The sequence below is a fragment of the Nycticebus coucang genome, chromosome 7, assembly GCF_027406575.1.
Source record: "Nycticebus coucang isolate mNycCou1 chromosome 7, mNycCou1.pri, whole genome shotgun sequence".
NCBI lineage: Eukaryota > Metazoa > Chordata > Mammalia > Primates > Lorisidae > Nycticebus > Nycticebus coucang.
The window spans coordinates 28,054,400-28,074,025 of record NC_069786.1 but is presented as its reverse complement, the minus strand read 5'-3'; the positions used below and the strand labels follow the sequence as shown (position 1 = coordinate 28,074,025).

At 41.8% G+C, this 19,626-nt stretch overlaps 1 protein-coding gene across 2 annotated transcripts in view; it reads right to left on the bottom strand.

Annotated features, from left to right (window-relative positions):
• The window catches only part of UBXN4 (UBX domain protein 4), a 48,710-nt gene extending 31,859 nt beyond the window's left edge, over positions 1-16,851 (bottom strand). The window contains exons 1-4 of one of the 2 annotated variants that reach the window (XM_053596420.1): positions 16,468-16,851; positions 5,374-5,476; positions 750-778; positions 124-242 (exon numbers count right to left, since the gene is read on the bottom strand). In XM_053596420.1, coding sequence (XP_053452395.1) covers positions 124-242; positions 750-778; positions 5,374-5,476; positions 16,468-16,549 — 333 coding nt within the window. In that variant the 5' untranslated portion in view covers positions 16,550-16,851. Of the gene's footprint in view, positions 1-123; positions 243-749; positions 779-5,373; positions 5,477-15,821; positions 15,966-16,467 lie in introns of those variants that run through there. The other variant, XM_053596421.1, reaches the window with a different exon arrangement.
• Between the last annotated feature and the right edge of the window lie 2,775 nt (positions 16,852-19,626).

Here is a 19,626-nt window from a genome sequence, read left to right as displayed (position 1 = left end):
TTTTAAGTTTAATGGCATAGCAGGTTCCTGAATATACAGAGGGCTCTAAAACGATTACAGGGTAAAATTCCTGGCACACCATTTCCCCCTACTTATGGAAAGAATAGTTTTGTTCCTTCTTACCTGTTGGACTTTGTGAATTCTCGTAACAAGTTCATCTGCAGAAATACTTCCTGCTATTACTTCCAATGGTATTCCACTGTCTCCAATAAAGAAACTGGATGGAACACATACTACAGGATCTGTACAGTTTAATTAAGTCTAATAATTAACATGAAACAAAAGGATAATATTATGAAACTACTGATAACAAAGCAAATTATCTTTGTGAGTTTTACAATATAATCTGTTCAGATGTTAAAAAAAAATTTCAACTCCAATATCATACATGTAGTGCATTTGATTAGTAAAATGATTTACTTGTATACCATATTTAGGTGAAGACCATCTACTACATTCTTCTCTATCCTAAGTTTCTCTTATATCAATCATGCTACCAAGCTGACTCCTGCCAGATTCCAACCAAACAGTTACATATTGCTTTTCAAATACTCACATTAAAAAACTCCCTATTCTCCCATTAGCTACAATGTATTATCTCAAAGGACACTTAGTAATATGAAATTTCCATAAATAAGAATGCGTGATTTCCTAAATAAAAGTTTCTAAATTTATTTAATTAACCAAAACAAAGCTAAATACATAAGTAAATGTATACACGCAAAAGCAATTCTTCATTGAAAGGATACAAATTTGTGAAAACTGTAGGCAGGCTTCACTATAAAACAAAATGAAAAAGAAAATCACTACATGAGTGCAACTGTTTTCCAAATACTAAGTTTTCATAAAATTTATCATACCAATCACAAGTGTTTTTCTGAAATTATCATTTTCTTTCATAAAAATCAGATGGGGGAGAAAAGTGTAATTCTTATTTCACAAGACTTTAGTTTATTTTATAATTTTCAGATTAAAGTTTTAGATTGGTGTGAGCTATGATGATGCCACTATACTCTACTAGCCTAGGCAACAGAGTAAGATCCTGTCTTAAAAATAAGAACAACAAAAGAATTCAAATAATCTAAATATACACCAATAAAAATTAAAACATGCAATCATAACAAGAAAAAAGGTACAAGCTGGGCATGGTAGCTCATGCCTGTAATCCCAGCACTCTGGGAGGCCGAGGCAGGTGGATTACTTGAGCTCACAGGTTCAAAACCAGCCTGAGCCAGAGCAAGACCCTGCCTCTAAAAAATAGCTGGGCAGTGTGGCGGATGCCTATAGTGCCAGCTAGTTAGGAGGCTGAGACAAGAGGATCACTTGAGCCCAAGAGTTTGAAGTTGCTGTAAGCTATGATGCCACAGCACTCCACCTAAGGGCAACAAAGAGAGACTCTGTCTCAAAAAAAAAGAAAAAGAAAAAGAAAAGGAAAAAATGGTACCACTGTATAGGCACCAAGCCCTAAAGGTACACTTGATTCTATTAACACACAGTCTACAATGAAACAACTATCAACCATCACAGTATACACAGATATCCCTGCATCTAATAGAAATCTCTCTTCTTATAAATCAGTCTGCATATAACCTCAAGAATTCTGAAATTCATGTGTCTTTTGCAGTCCCAACAAATCCCTATATTCTTCCTGCCATTACTGACTTTAAAGGGGGTTCTAGAAAATAATGGACTATTATATGACATACTTCAGTTGACTGATTCTGTTTTTAGCTCAATATATAGTTCAGTAACTGTTGTAGTGAAGCAAGCTATACAATAATCTTCTTTATGGACATATTTATTAATAAGGACAATTTTAAAATACGGACATTTACAAACTTATAGGTAAACTTCTGAGATTTAATCCTGACAGTGATTTTCAAACACATTATCTATTCTGATATTATCAATATCAAAAGAACAGGAATACTACTTTGCAATTAGTAATGAATTAAAGTTTTCAGGCATTGATCATCAATGGCTGCTAACATCATTAAAGAGAGACAACAGGGTATTTATACATGTATGCCTTCTGATGGAAGACATAACCACCATTTATGAAGTAGTCCTGAAGGAAGAAAGAAAAAGTTAAACCTGAATCCATCTATTAATTTACAGTAAATATAGCACAGAGGAATAAACTAAATGACATTAACAGGCTGCAATCAATAAAATCCAGACTATAGGAAACTACAAAGCAAATGTGCAGAACAAATGACCTGGTTGCCTTAAAAAAATAAATTGTATGGCTCAGTGCCTGTAGCACAGTGGTTACGGTGCCGCCACATACACTGAGGGAGCCGGGTTTGAACCTGGCCCAGACCAGCTAAACAACAATGACAACTGTAACAAAAAATAGCCAGGCATTGTGGTGGGTGCCTATAGTCCCAGCTACCTGGGAGACTGAGGCAAGAGAATCGCTTAAGCCCAAGAGATTGAGGTTGCTATGAGCTATGACGTCACAGTACTCTACCAAGGGTGACAGAGAGACTCTGTCTCAAAAAAAAGAAAAAAAAATAATAAATTGTAGGCTTGGCTTGCATAGCACAGCGGTTATGGTGCCGGCCACATGCACCGAGACTGGCGGGTTTCAACCCAGCCTGGGCCAACGAAACAACAATGACAACTGTAACAAAACAGCCAGGTGGTATGGTGGTCACCTATAGTCCCATCTACTTGGGAGGCTGAGGCAAGAGAATCGCTTAAGCCCAGCAGTTTAAGGTTGCTGTGAGCTGTGATGCCACAGAACTTTAACAAGGGCGACATAGACTCCTTCTCAAAAATAAATAAAAGAAAAAATAAATTGTAAATTCAGAAGGAACAATTTCTAACCAAAATATAAATTACAGAAAGAAAGATAAAAGGGAAGCCTAAGAGATTTGACAGAGATCAACACATCACAACATGAGGACCTTGAATGATAACTGAATCAAAATAACTGCTATAAATTAAATTAATAAAACTATAACTTTAAGCAAGTGCAGAGGCTTGCACTTGTAATCCTAGCAATCTGAGAGGGGGAGAATTGCCTGAGTTCGGGATTTTGAGACCAATTTGAACAAGACCCTGTCTCTACCAAAAATAGAAAAATTAGTGGGAGGCTGTGGTGGGCACCTATAATACAAGCTACTTGGGAGGCTGAAGCATGAGTATCACTTGAGCACAGGAGTTTGAGGTTTTGTGAGCTGGGCTTACATCATGACACTCTAGTCTAGGACTCTGTCTCCAAAAAAAAGAAAAACAAAACAAAAAAAGGAAAGAAAAAGCAAAAAGTTAAAGAAAGCAAAGAAGGATTCGTTTATGAGGTATTATAGTTATGTTAAAATTAAGAATCCAGGGCTCGGTGCCTGTGGCTCAAGGGGCTAGGGCACCAGACACATACACCTGAGCTGGCGGGTTCGAATCCAACCCCAGCCCGCCAAACAATGATGTCTGCAACCAAAAAATAGCCGGGCATTGTGTGAACTCAGCTACTTGGGAGGCTGAGGCAAGAGAATCGCTTAAGCCCAAGAGTTGGAGGTTGCTGTGAGCTGTGATGCCACAGCACTCTATCCAGGGCAAAGGCTTGAGGCTCTGTCTCAAAAAAAAAAAAAAAATTAAAAATCCAGGTTGGGTGCCTGTAGCTCAGTGAGTAGGGCTCCAGCCACATACACTGAGGCTGGCGGGTTCGAGCCCAGCCCGGCCCAGGCCAGCTAAATAACGACAACTGCAACAAAAAACCACTGGGTGTTGTGGCGGGAACCTGTAGTCCCAGCTACTCGGGAGCTGAGGCAAGAGAATCACTTGAGTTCAACAGTTGGAGGTTGCTGTGAGCTGTGACGCCACAGCACTCTACCACGTGACATAGTGAGACACTGTCTCAAAAAAAAAAGAATCTTGCCCAGGGCTGGGTGCAGTGGCTCACGCCAATAATCATACCACTCTGGGAGGCCAAGGCAGGTGGAAACTCTGAGCTCAGGTATTCAAGACCAGCCTGAGCAAGAGAAAGACCCTGCCTCTACTAAAGATAGAAAAAATTAGCCACATGTTCTGGTAGCTGTCTATCGTCCCAGCTACTCGGAAGGCTGAGGCAAGAGGAGCTCTTGAGTTCAAGAGGTTGGTGTGAGCTATGATGACACCATGGCACTCTACCAAGGAGACCAAGTGAAACTGTCTCAAAAAAAAAAAAAAAAATCATGGTGGGAGGAGACATGTGGTGGCTCAGAGCTGTTAATCCTAGGACACTGGGAGCCAGAGGCAAGAGGACTGCTTGAGCTCAGGAGTTTGAGACCAACCTGAGCAAGAATAAGACCCTGTCTCAACTAAAAACAAAAAAACTGAGCTGGGTGTTGTGGTGGACACCTGTAGTCCCAGGTACTAGGAAGGCTGAACCTGTAAGATCACTTGAACCTAGGAGTTTGAGGTTGCTCTGAGTGCTGGTTGCTCGGAGCCCATGGTGCTCTAGCCTGGGGCAAGAGAGTATGAAAACTCTCCGAAAAAGAAAACTTAAGAATCTTTATGTTGGCTGAGCGCAGTGGCTCACACCTGTAATCCTAGCACTCTCGAAGACCGAGGCAGGTGGATTGCTTGACCTCAGGAATTCAAGACCAGCCTGAGCAAGGGTGAGACCCCATCCCTATAAAAACATAGAAAAATTGGCGGCACCTGTGGCTCAGTGAGTAGGGTGCTGGCCCCCTATACTGAGGGTGGCGGGTTCAAACCCGGCCCCGGCCAAAAATCGAAAAAAAAAAAAAAAAAAAGAATCCTTATCTTTCAGAGACATACTAGAATGTTATATATGAAATGATATGATGACTATGATTTGTTTCAAAATTACAAGAGATAAATGGAAATGGGTAGGAGTATAGATAGAACAAGACTGACCATGAATTAATAATTATCAACACTAGTGGACAAGTACTTGGGGCTCACTGTACTATTCATGTTACTTCCTTACATGTTTAAATTTCCTATAATAACAGTTTTTGTCAAAAAGTAGGGAGAAATGGAGACACAAATATAATAATCATGGCTACCAGGCACTATGCAGAAACTATAAAAGTCCTTAATTCCTATTGAATTAAATGGTTCTCTTCCTAAAACTCAGTTTCAAAAAAGTTAGCAAAGTTTCAGAGATATTCAGTGTATGATTTCACAGAAGCAGAGGATCATAGTTCTTTCTGCATTCCTAGTACATCACACAGCTGCTTGGTAGACTAGACATGATGAATTTGGAAAATTTGCAAAAAGGCAGTCAGTATTTAAGTTGCTAATATCCTTATAGCAAAAAATATTACATCAACATTTTTATAGCTCAATAATATCTATCACCATAAATCACAACCAAAGGCTATAATTATAAAGACATAATGAAATATTAAAATATATACAAACCTTTTGGTATCAATTTTAATAGCAACAAAACTGTTTGAAGATGCTTCTGTCACTTTCTCATCTTCCCAACTTGCAGCCATCTGTGTAGACTGCTCATCATCACCTGTAAAACGTTTCAAGGATTTTTATAACATAAAGCCAGCATCTGCTCATTACAAATTCGTTTCCCTAGAAAACCAGAACTTCAAATAAAATCTTACAAATATTAGTTTCTACTAAATTTGACAGCTGAATTTACCATAAAGTGAAGTGCTGACAATGAAAACCATGGTATATGCTGCTTAGATGACAAAAAATATTTCCTAAAACAATGCAAATAGCATCACAATAAATAAGCTGTCATGGACAGAAATGTGCTGTGTCTATTTTGTATTTCGTACATATGATTTTAGAAAACAAAAGTATAAGCTTGGTGCCCACAGCTCAGCGGCTAGAGCGCCAGCCACATACACTGGAGCTGGCAGGTTCAAATCCAGCCCAGGTCCGCCAAACAGCAATGAAGCTGTGAGCTATGATGCCAGGGCACTCTGCTTAGGGCAACAGCTTGAGACTCTGTCTCAAAAAAATAAATGAAATAAAATAAAAATTAGAAAAAAAAAAAGAGGGCTCGGCACCTGTGGCTCAAGCAGCTAAGGCACCAGCCACATACACCTGAGCTGGCGGGTTTGAATCCAGCCCGGGCCGCCAAACAACAATGACAACTGCAATCAAAAAATAGCCAGGTGTTGTGGCGGGCGCCTGTGGTCCCAACTACTTGGGAGGTGGAGGCAAGAGAATCGCTTGAGCCTAGGAGTTGGAGGTTGCTGTGAGCTGTGATGTCACAGTACTCTACCCAGGGCAACAGCTTGAGGCTCTGTCTCAAAAAAAAAACAAAAGAAAGAAAAGAAAACTAAAGTATAATACCCTTCCTTTATGTAGAACCTTTTTGTTGAGTTCAACTCTCCACATCACAGCATTTATTTCCAAAATTCCTATAAGGCAGACAGAGCCAGGTATAATTCTGTTTACAGTTTCGGACTTGCCCTTTATTATACTATATAGGTATGCTAATTGTTATACTGATCCAAAACTACGGTGACAGAATTTAGCATAGTGGCGACCTTGATGGAAAAGGGAGATACTAGTGAATAGAACAGAGGATGAAGGAGCCTTTTGCAGTGCTAAAAACATTCTGCATGTATCTTGATCTGGATGACATACATAGGTATATTCATATATAAAAATTTATCAAGCTGTTCACTTAATGTTATACCAAAGCAAAAAATGTTTTAAAAATTATACCTATCAAGAAATTATTTCAAGTTTAGACCCATAATGTCTAGACTTTGTCATAACCACTTATTGGTGGACAGAGAGAAACTTACCTGAGTAAATCATTGAAAAATATTTCTAGGCTTGGCGCCCATAGCACAGTGGTTACGGCGCCACTGTTGGCATAACCTGGTAGCAGGTTTGAACGTGGCCTGGGCCAACTAAACAATTGCAACAAAAAAATAGCCAGGTGTTATGGCAGGCACCTGTAGTCCAGCTACTTGGGAGGCAAGAGAATCACTTAAGTCCAAAAGTTTGAGGTTGCTGTGAGCTGTGATGCCATAGCACTCTACCGAGGGCAACATGGTGAGACTCTGTCTCTCTCTATATACATATATATATTTCTGAAGTTAGCAGAGCTAAGTGCTTTCTCAAAGGTGAGCAATCTCTGCCAATTTACACATTTTAAAAGAATGTTTAAAGATAGAGGCATCATCAGACTATCCAACTTCAAAATTTACTACAAATCTAGTACTACAGCATTGTTTTAGCGTAAGAACAAACACACAGGCCAATGGAACAGAACAGAGAACCCAGATATAAATCCACGCACTTACAAGCAACGCATCTTTGACAAAGGCACCAAGAATGGGGAAAGGACAGCCTTTTCTTTTCTTTTTTTTTTTTTTTTGTAGAGACAGAGTTTCACTTTATTGCCCTCGGTAGAGTGCCGTGGCGTCACACAGCTCACAGCAACCTCCAACTCCTGGGCTTAGGCGATTCTCCTGCCTCAGCCTCCCGAGTAGCTGGGACTACAGGCGCCCACCACAACGCCCGGCTATTTTTTTGTTGCAGTTTGACCGGGGCTGAGTTTGAACCCGCCACCCTCGGTATATGGGACTGGCGCCCTACTCACTGAGCCACAGGCGCCGCCCAGGACAGCCTTTTCAATGGTGCTGAGAAACCTGGATAACTATATGTTGAAGAATAAAACTGGACTCCTATCTCTCACCATACAAAAAAACCAAATCAAAATAGATTAAAGACTTAAATCTAAGACCTGAAACTATAAAACTACTAGAAGGAAACACTAGGAAAATATTCCAGGACATTACTTTAGGCAAAGATCTTTGGAGTAAGACTTCAAAGCAAAAATAGACAATTAGGATTACATCAAGCTAAAGGTTCCGCACAGCAAAAGAAACAATTAACAAAGTCAGGCAGAGCGTAGTGGCTCATGCCTATAATCCTACCACTCTCAGAGGCCACTGAGGTAGGTAGATTGCTTGATCTCAGGAGTTCAAGATCAGCCTGAGTAAGAACAAGACCCCATTTCTTTTTTTTTTTTTTTTTTTTTGTGATTTTTTTTTTTTTTGGCCGGGGCTGGGTTTGAACCCGCCACCTCCGGCATATGGGACCGGCGCCCTACTCCTTGAGCCACAGGTGCCGCCCCAAGACCCCATTTCTTAAAAAAAAAAAAAAAGGCCAGGCATTGTGACAGGCATCTGTAGCCCCAGCTAATCAGGAGGCTGAGGCAAGATGATTGCTTAAGCCCAAGAGTTTGAGGTTGCTGTGATCTATGACACTACGGCACTCTACCAAGGGCAACAAAGTTAGACTCTTGTGTCAAAAAAATAAATAAATAACAAAACAGAAATCCTGTCATTTGCAACAACATGAATAGAACTGGTGGTCATTACATTACATGCCAAATACAAAAGGTCAAATGTTCTCACTCATGTATGGGAGCTTTTAAGAGTGCTGGGATTACAGGTGTGAGGCACCATGACCAGTTACCTACTCTCTTGTAGTCTACTTTCTTCCAGGGTACGACCTCCCTTTCAAATTTAATCCACCCTTAACCTTTCCTACCTCAGTTACCTATTTATGGTTACTCCATCCCTTCAATTCTCAGATCAAAAACTTTAGTTATCCTTTACTTCAACTGACTCAATTGTCAAAATATATCTAGAATGTAACTAATTCTTTTTTTTTTTTTTTCCCCGCCAGAGGGAGTTTCATTCTGTTGCCCTGGGTAGAGTGCCAGGGCATCACGGCTCAAGCAACCTCAAACTCTTGGATTCAAGTAATCCTCTTGCCTCAGTTTTTTTCATTCTTAGTAGAGACAGGGTCTCACTCTTCTTGCTCAGGCCGGTCTCAAACTCATGAATTTAAGCAATCCACCCACCTCAGCCTCCCAGAATGCTAAGGATTACAGCTGTGAGCCACTGAGCTGGCATAAGAATGTACCTATTTCTTACCACTTCCACTGATACCACCCTGATCCAAGCTACCACTTCTCACCTAGATGATTACAATAGCCTCCTAACTAGTATTCCTGCTAAGTTTATTCTTTTTTTTTTTTTTTTTTTTGTAGAGACAGAGTCTCACTGTACCGCCCTCGGGTAGAGTGCCGTGGCGTCACACGGCTCACAGCAACCTCTAACTCTTGGGCTTACGCGATTCTCTTGCCTCAGCCTCCCAAGCAGCTGGGACTACAGGCGCCCGCCACAATGCCCAGCTATTTTTGTTGCAGTTTGGCCGGGGCTGGGTTTGAACCCGCCACCCTCGGCATATGGGGCCGGCGCCCTACTCACTGAGCCACAGGCGCCGCCCGCTAAGTTTATTCTTAAGACAGCAACTGTCTTTAAAATGAAAGATCACATCAACCCTCTGCTCCAAATCATTCAATGATAGCTCCCCATTTTCTTCAAAGTAAAAGGCAGTCCTTCTTTACAAAGGACCACAATATTCCACACGTCAGACCTCCACTTACCTCTATGACAACGGTTCTCAACCTATGGGTCGCGACCCACAGGAACTGTATTAAAGAGCTGCAGCATTAGGAAGGTTGAGAACCACCTGCTCTATGATCTCATTCCCATTTACTTTCTTGCTATTCCTTTCCTTTCTATTCCTCAACTATGAAAGACACTCCAGTTTTAAGATCTTAGTACTAGTTACCATTGCCTGGAACAGCCTCCTCCTGCCCCAAAATAAACATGGTTAACCTTTAATTCTCTTAAATCTTTACTCAAAAATCACCTTCTCAATAAACCCTAATTAACCACCCACTTCAAAATAACACCCTTTGGGCACTCCCAAAGGTCTTTTATCTCCTGTTCTTTATCCTGTATTACTTACTACTTCTAATACACTGTGTTTTTTGTTTGTTTGTTTGTTTGTGTTTTTGGCCAGGGCTGGGTTTGAACCCACCACCTCTGGCATGTGGGGCTGGCGCCCTATCCCTTTGAGCCACAGGCGCCTCACCTACACTGTTTTTAATTATGCTTACTGTTCATTAACTGTATCCCCCAACTAAAACAAAGGTTCCATGAGGGCAAAGACTGTTTTCCACTTTCTTTACTGGTAAGACTGAAATTCCTGCAACAGAATTTCACATTTAGGGTGGGCATGGTGGCTCACTATAATCCTAGTGAGCACTCTTGAGAGGCTGAGGTGGGTGGATTACCTGAAATATGACACCACAGCACTCTACTGAGAGCAACAAAGTGAGACTCTGTCTCAAAAATAAATAAATAAATAAATAGCAGGGCGTTGTGGCAGGCGCCTGTAGCCCCAACTACTTGGGAGGCTGAGGCAAGAGAATTGCTTAAGCCCAAAAGTTTAAGGTTGCTGTGAGCTATGAGGCTAGGGCACTCTAGCACTCTACTGAAGGTAACCAAGTGAGACTCCGTCTCAAAAAAAAAAGAAAGATCTCATATCTAGTAGGCACTCAGTAAGTACTCTGTAAAATGAACAGCTAAATGTCCAGTATGGTATCCTGGCACGTCTATAAAACTTAACCCCAGCTTGGCAACCGTAACACAATGGTTATGGCACCAGTCACATACACTGAAGTTGGCGGGTTCGAACACAACCAGGGCCAGCTAAAACAACGACAACTGCAACAAAAAATAGCTGGGAGCTGTGGTGGGTGCCTGTTGTCCCAGCTCCTTGGGAGGCAAGAGAATCACTTAAGCCCAGGAGTTTGAGGTTGCTGTGAGCTGTGACACCACGGCACTCTACCAACGATGACATAGTGGAACTCTGTCTGAAAAAAAAAAAAAAAAACACTTAACTCTGATGCTATATATCTGAATGTATTTTGTGTGAAATGAGATCCAGAAATACTAGAATATAGAGGAGTTTGAGAAATGTGACCATGAAAAGTAAAGAGTTCAAGAACAGCCTGAGTCTGAGCCACAGCAAGACCTCATCTCTAAAAGTAGCAGGGTGCTGTGGCAGGTGCCTGTAGTCCCAGCTACTTGGGAGGCTGAGGCAAGAGAATCACTTGAGTCCCCAAGAGTTTGAGGTTACTATGAACTATGATGCCACAGCACTTTACCAAGGGTGACAAAGTGCAGAAAAAAAAAGAAAGAAAGAAAAAAAAAAAGGAAAGAAAAGTAAACAGGGACCAGAAGGCATCCATGGACCAAGACGAAAAAGAATGCCTGGCTCTGCGCCTGTAGCTCAGCAGCTAGGGTGCCAGCCACATACACCAGAGCTGGCGGGTTCGAATCCAGCCTGAGCCTGCCAAACAACAATGGCAACTACAACCAAAAATAAAAATAAAAAAAATAGCCAGGCATTGTGGTGGGCACCTGTAGTCCCAGCTACTTGGGAGGTTGAGGCAAGAGAATTGCTTAAGCCCAAGAATTTGAGGTTGCTGTGAGCTGTGACTCCACGGCACACTACCACATAGTAAGACTCTGTCTCAAAAAAAAAAAAAAAGACTGCCCTAAAGGAAGACTCCCAGATGTTGAAGATGGAGAATGAGGGAAAACTACCATTTTCAAGTGAGATCATTCTGAATCCATCTTTAGAGACCATTGAGTGAGGAGATGATACATAAGATTTCAAATAAATGACTCAACTATTAACCCAGAAAATAACTATATGGAAATATTCTTACTATAAACACTTCTCAGAGAAGGCCATGAAGAGTGAGAAATCCTTTTCTTTCATTCTTTCACACATTCACTACATTTAATTTCACATTTACTTTGTTCTAGGCATTGGGCTACATACTAAATACAAAATAAATGAGACATTGTCCTCGCTCAATACAGCTTAAAAATCTAATGATACAAAGAAAATTTAAACAATTAGACAACTGTAACTACAATAATAAATGCTATGAAAAAAAAAACTATGTGAGAAAATAACAAGAGACCTCTATATAATGGTCAGAGAAGCCCTTTCTGAGGTTAAAGAGCTGAGCCTCACCAAGACCCAGAAGAGTTCACCAAGCAGGTGGCATATGTGTACAGGAAAAGGTCTGTGTGACCAGAAATATCATGAACAATCAGGAGCAGGACAGAAGATAAGACTGAGGAGTCAGGTGGCGCCTGTGGCTCAAAGGAGTAGGGCGCTGGTCCCATATGCCGGAGGTGGCAGGTTCAAACCCAGCCCAGGCCAAAAACTACAAAAAGAAAAAGACTGAGGATTCGAAGATGACTCCCATACTTAGATGGGATGCCACTTAGATGTAGAACACTGGAGGAGAAAAACAGGTTTAGGCAATAAATATACTTTTAGGCTTGACAATCTATGAGGATATAAAAGGAGATGTCACACAGGTAGCTGGAAGTATAAATCTACTTCATGTGAGGTTGGGGCTTTTCAGTCTCACCTATACCACCATACCATGTAGTTAAAGGTCCGCCAAGTAGTTAAGGCCCCGCCAACAATGTCTGTTCGAGACTCAATCTAGGGGCAGCCATTTGCACTTTTTCTTCTTCTTCTTTTTTTTTTAATAATCTGAACCAATTGGAAAAGCAACAGCTTCTTGACAAGCAAAAGTGGAAAAATGAATGCAATTACTCAATTCACGCCTGTAATCCCAGCACTTGCAAGGCCCAGACCTGTGGATTGCCTGAGCCAGAGTGAGACCTCACCTGTAAAAATAGCTGGGCGCCAAAAGTCCCAGCTACTCGCTCAGGAGGCTGAAACAAGAGATCCCTTAAGCCAGCGATTCTCAACCTGTGGGTTGTGACCCCTTTGTAACAATGAAAATACACACTGCATATCAGATATTTACATTACGATTCATAACAGAAGCAAAATTACAGTTATGAAGTAGCAATGAAAATAATTTTATGGTTGGGGGTCACCACAACATGAGGAACTATATTAAAGAGTTGCAGCATTAGGAGGCATTAGGAAGGTTGAGAACCACTGGCTTAAGCCCAGGAGTTTGAGGGTACTGTGAGGTATGATGCCATGGCACTCTACTAAGGGTGACAAAGTGAGACTCTGTCTCAAAAAAAAAAAAAAAAAAAAAAAGATTACTCAATAAGAGCTTTCTTATAACTACTGGGTGGAATTAATATCATATTAATTGCTAACTTTGGTATCTTTGGTTTCTTATTTTTAGTCAAATTACCAACTATGCTACGAAGTTAAGTGGGCCTACGATTTCAGGAGAAAACACTGTATCCTGGTGGTATCAGCAGTATCCAAAGTGAAGGCACTTAAACAGAATAGCACAAACTCTGAAGCAAAGTGTTGTGGACGCTTGTACAGTCAGCCCTTCCAATCTAAAACAATCTCAACTGCTCAAAACTTAAAGTCTATTATTGTGGTCTATATTGAGCAAAAAAAGCAGTAAATGATCCCTGTCATTAACAAATTTTAGCCTACCTAGCAACACCAGTGAACAGATACCTTTACCTGACTCCTTGTCAGATTAATCTACCTTCCTAAGAATAAAATCAATATTGTTTTCAGTTTCACTGCTTTCAATTTATATAGCTGCAATACTTTGAAAATCCTTGTTAAATTAAATTGTTGGCTGAGGTAGCAGCAATCTCCTCAGTCTCCTAACATCGACTCTATATTCTTTAATTCACCCATGAATATTTCACTAAATAAGGACAACTTACCTAAAATGTTTCCCACTTAAATAGTTTTGTGAACCAAAGTGTACCCCTAAGATCACTGCTTCCAGTTACAAAGATAGGTTTTAAACTTTTCGTTGAGTTGTTCTATTATTGTGGAGGTCACTGATCCAAGAAAACCATGAGTTCTGGCTATGTTCTTCAAAGTTAGGAATAAAACTCTAAGCAATCTATAACTGTTGCAGTTTCCTATGTTCCTAGAGTGACACTAATCGCAGTTAGTCTTGGGGATTAACTGGCTAAAATTCTAGAAAAACTAACTGTATTTTGGAACAGGTCAAAGGACAGAAGAAACTTTTTATGAGACTGCTAAATCTTCCTGCAAACATTCAAGAGTCATTAATATTCTAAATACATGTAATACACACTCATCAGTAAAAATTAACTGAAGACAGTATATACACAAAGTCCTTAAGTACAAGACCTATAACTTTATTAACTATTCAAATAATTTGCACTAGAATTTCCAAACATTTGTTAATAAAATCTAGTATTTATTCTTTCAAATTAACTGATTACCTCAAGAGTGACTCCTGGTTTCACATCATATACCCCATATATGGGGTACCCTGAACCCCATAAATGCATCAATGTACAAAGTTATGATTCAATAAAAAAATTAAAATTAAAAAAAATAAATAATATAATAAAGTAGGAAAAAAAAGTGACTCCTGGAAATGTCTGGACACTATTGCATGTTTTGTTCAAAACATGACTACCATAATCCTAGATTTCCTGATTTCTATGCCATTTTAAGTCACCAGTAAACAGCCTACAATTGTTCATTTCCCTCAAGAAACAAAAGGAAAAAGCTTTTTTTGAAGCTGCTAAAAAGTTGACCAAGATGTAAATCCTTTTTGTAACCCCAGTGCAAGTTACTTTATGACTGTAAACCTAAATTCCTTGTCTATAAAATGGGGATGATAAAATCTGTCTACTAAGCAAAAGAATTAACTGAAATTTTAAGTGAAAAACAATTTAAACTGCCATAAACACTGGGTGGGGTGGCTTACACCTGTCATCCCAGCACTTGGGAAGCCAAGGCGGGTGGATTGCCTGAGCTTACAGGTTGGAGATCAGCCTGAGCCAGAGTGAGACCTCCTCTCTAAAAACAGCTGGCGTGGTGATGGGCACCTGTAGTCCCAGCTACTTGGGAGGTTGAGGCAAGAGAATCACTTAAGCCCAAGAGTTTGAGGTTGTTGTGAGCTGTGATGCCATGACACTCTGTCAAGAGTGACAAAGTGAGACTGTCTCAAAAAAAAAAAAAAAGGTAAATAAAATGCCATAAACGTATTACTGTACTCTTGTAAGTAGTATCATTTAATTTGATTTATTTATTTATTTGTTTATTTTGAGACAGAGCCTCAAGCTGTTGCCCTGGGTGGAGTGCCCTGGCATCACAGCTCAAAGCAACCTCAAACTCCTGGCTTAAGTGATTCTCTTGCCTCAGCCTCCCAAGTAGCTGGGACTATAGGCGCCCACCACAACGCCGGGCTGTTTTTTGGTTGCAGTTGTCATTGTTGTTTGGCAGGCCCGGGCTGGATTAGAACCCGCCAGCTCCGGTGTATGTAGCTGGCGCCTTAGCGGCTTGAGCTACTGGCACCGAGCCTTCCTTTCATTTTCAACCCACTTTTTTCCTTACAGGATTACAGCAGTAATTTCTTTATGTAAAATTAATACAACCCCAAAACAGCATAAGAGAATCTACTCCTCAAGCTCTTCTAAGAAACAGCACTGAACTAAAAATTCAGCATAACAGAACTTCAAGTTTAATGCTAAATGAAATTCACATTTCAGCCATTCATTCTACACTGTAGAGTTATTAAAAGACGTGGAGGAATTATGAATAAACCATTATAAAACATAAACAGTTGGAGAAATACATATCAAATTAAGACTAGCCACAAACTCAGATGTGATCCATACAATAAGAATGAGCAAAACCACAAAGGCAGAAGGTTTACTGTAAATCTACAAGATTTCCGTAATAAAACAGGAGAACGTGGAGCAAAACAACTCAGAGTAACAGTGAGTAAATGATTAGTACACATTCTCGAAGTATGTATACGTTAGGCTAGGAAAATAATAAAGCAAAGAACCAAGAACTGAACGTCTAATCCTTTTAAACTAATAGTTAAAAAAAAAAAAAAGTCAGCTTGCAACACAGTAATTATTTCAAATTAGACTTCCTTCCAACACTGCCATTTAAAAAAGAAAAATGACAACAGTTTACGTTTCAGAAACTTCCTACCAGCAGTAACCGTAAACATCAGGTGGTTTCTCTTTGTTGCTTACCGATGACACAGCTTTCTTCCTGACAGCCCACAACTAATTACAAACCAAACTGCTTGCCCAGTGGACCGTTCCTACCCGCAACTAAACACCAGTAACTAAATGGGAGTTAAAGCATCTCAAAGAGCGGTGCTCTTGGAGACTAAAAGGGGCGCCGAGGAGGTGGGGATCTGCCAGTCGGCCAACTACCCAGGTGCACCGCTCGGAGGGGTCAAGTGGGACTGGGCCGGCAAGGGCCTGTTCGCCGCGTCCCCGCGCAGGGCAGTGTGGGCGGGGCTCAGAGCACCCCGGAGACCAGCGCCAGACGTCGCCTCCAGCCTGGGTGCCGGGAGAGGCGGGCCGTGGGGGCTGGGCTGGCTGGGCCCGCTGTACCCGCTGTATCCCAAACGGAGAGGCGCTGAAAAGCCAAGGGCAGTCAGCCCGGGCCTCTCGGTGCACTCAAGAAAGGCTGGGGACGCCTGGGACCAGAAGGAGGTGGGCGTTGAGGGTCAGCATGACCTCTATGGGGGATTTGGCGGCGGGGTTGAAGATGTTCCCGGGGCCAAGAGATGCCCGTGTCTCAGGAAGGGCGGACGCTGAGGTATAGGAGAGAGTAGACGTAGGCCGGAGGGAGTGTACAGGACACATCTCGGGCCTCTGCTCCCTTCACCTGCCACAAACACCACGAAGACCGCGCCGCTCCTCTTGGCCGTCGCGATGGCGGCTGGAATGGCGCCCTGGAACCACAGCATCGCTCCCCTCGGGCCCCGGCGCTCGCTCAGTAAGTAGTCGCCGCGGTCGCGGAGCTGGCCCCGCCTTCCGTCTTCGTCGGGCCCCGCAACCTGTGCTGGTCCGGCCCCCGCCTCCGGCTCCGCACAAGCGCGCACGCCCGACAGCGGCCCCGTAGGACGCGCGCTAGGGCGCGCGCGAGAAACCTCACGTCATGTGACGCCACACGTCGCTGTCGGCTCAGCGCCCCAGTGCCTTCTCTCGGCCGCAAATCACTGCGTGCGCGCGCCCGCTGGGCCGCAAGCCCCGCAGTCCAGGAAGTGGAAGGAGGTAGTGGAAGGATGACTAACCTCTACGGCACGTCGGCGGCGCCTGCAAGGAGGCATGACGGGCATTGTAGTCTTCTTAGGTTAGTTCGCCTCCATAGTGTGGAAAATTTAACTTGCTTTCCGAGGCACCGCAACAGGGGGCAGTAGCGAGAGCCACTGAGGGAGGAAGGGAAGCGTCACCTTCTGACGTGTCTCCACTTCACTGAGACCTTCAGCGTGGAGGAAATCGCCCCAGCGTGTTACCCTATTGCCACAGCTACTTTATAAAGTAATACAAAAGCAGAGAATTTAGATGATTTATTTTCCAGCTATTTTCCATGGCAATACAAAAGAGAAAGATTTCATTTCCAATTTTATGAGTGAATGTCCTGTAATCAAGATATGACACTTTGTAGTTGGTTGCCATTAAAATGAAAACCGATCCATGTTTAATACTTTCATGAAATTACATGGTCTCCGGTAACTATTAGATAAAGGCTTGCATGATTTATTTAAAATTACATATGCTGGTGGAACCCATAGCTCAGTGGGTAGGGTGCCGGCCACATACCAGGCTCAAACCAGCCCCAGCCTGCTAAAACAACAATGACAACTGCAACAAAAAACTAGCTCGGGCTCGGCGCCCGTGGCAAAGCAGCTAAGGCGCCAGTCACCTACATCTGAGCTGGCTGGTTCGAATCCACCTTGGCCCGCCACTCAACAATGACAGCTGCAACAACAACAAAAAATAGCCAGACGTTGTGGCAGGCGCCTGTAGTCGCAGCTACTTGGGAGGCGGAGGCAGGAGAATCGCTTGAGCCCAAGATCAGAGGTTGCTGTGAGCTGTGACGCTACATCACTCTACCCAGGGCGACGGCTTGAGACTCTGTCTCAAAAAAAAAAAAAAAAAAAAACTAGCCTGGCCGGCTTGTGGCGGGCACCTGTAGTCTCAGCTACTTGGGAGGCTGAGGCAAGAGAATCACTTAAGCCCAAGAGTTAGAGGTTGCTGTGAGCTGTGACGCTTCAGCACTCAACCCAGGGTGACAGCTTGAGACTCTGTCTCAAAAAATAAAAAATTATATATGCTATTATATCATGAATTCTACATCAATTAAATTTCTCTTCCAACAGTACAACTATTTGCCAGTCTTTGCAGAATAAAGGAGGTGATACATATGAAAGGGTTTAGGAAAAATATTTGGAACTATTTTTTAGGAAATACTGTATTCTCATTTTCGCAATTTTTGTACAAATTGCATTCTAATTTTTGTACTTTTTTTCCAATCAGGCATCTCATATAGTGTCATTATAAACTGAAACATAATGCTGATTATGGAGAGTTGCTTATGTAAGACACCATTCCTCTGGAAAAGTTAAGAGCCAATCTTTAACATCAACATCATTTAAGATCTTTAAATAATCTTCTTAAAATTTGATTAACCTTAGAAATTCTTCCAGTAGAGCTATGTCTTTGATTATTCCTAATGTTAGAATTAAATATTATAAAAATCATTCCCCAGCCTGAGCAAGAGTGAGACCAGGCTCTAAAAATAACTGGGCCTTGTGACCAGCTTTAATCCCAGCTACTTGGGAGGCTGAGGCAAGAGAATTGCTTGAGCCCAAGAGTCTGAGGTTGCTGTGAGCTATGACTCCATGGCACAGTACCAGGAATGACAAGTGAGTGTCTCAAAAAAAAAAAAAATTCATAGTTTTTCATTCATTCCTCATGTCTATTGTTCATCTACTATGAGCTAGGCATTGTACCTGTCTTGAGGAGGTGAGGTAGTCAGAAAAAGGCCCTGCCATTGTGACTGTACATTCTAATGAGGAAGGCAGACACTGAATAAGTTATTATGAGTGATGATGAGTGTCACAAGAAGGGAAATTCAGAATACTATGGAAGTGTATGAAGATGGGACCAAACATGGACTAAACGGGTCAGAAAAAGTCTTCATGAAGAAATGACAGGGGAAATCTAGGTAAGTAGAGGAGAAGACCATTCCAGGCAGAGGAAGCAGTATTGAGGCTCTGAAGCAAGCAAGGATAATACACATGAAAAACTGAAAAAATACCCAGTGTGACTAGAATGTAGAAAGCAAAATGTGCTGCAAATGAAGCTGAAAAGATAGGCAAGGATCAGATCATACAGGGCGTCAGAAGTCATAATAAGACCTATAGACATTTTGTAAGGATTGTAGAAAACCATTGAAGAATTTTAAACAGAAGAGTTACACATAAGACTCATGTTTTGGGTGGCGCCTATGGCTCAGTGAGTAGGGCACCAGTCCCATATGCCGAGGGTGGCGGGTTCAAACCCAGCCCCGGCCAAACTGCAACAAAAAAATAGCTGGGCGTTGTGGCAGGCGCCTATAGTCCCAGCTACTTGGGAGGCTGAGGCAGGAGAATCGCCTAAGCCCAGGAGTTGGAGGTTGCTGTGAGCCATATGACGCCACAGCACTCTACCGAGTGCAATAAAGTGAAATTCTGTCTCTACGAAAAAAAAAAAAAAAAAGACTCATGTTTTTAAATTGTAGTATGACAATTAAATGGGTAAGATTAGAAGTAGAACATGTGAATGTGAAAATACGAATTAAGAGGCTCTTGTTCATGTATAAGCAAGATGGAGAAATGGATACTTTTGATAATTTAGAGGCAGCCCCAATAGATTTCGTCGATTGATTAGAGGAATAAAGAGTCAAGAAGGGATTTCAGTCTTGAGAAATTATAAAGAAGGAGAGGCAAAAGAAAAAGAAGAAGAAGGAGAGGCAACACTGAAGGAAGAGCAAGATGGA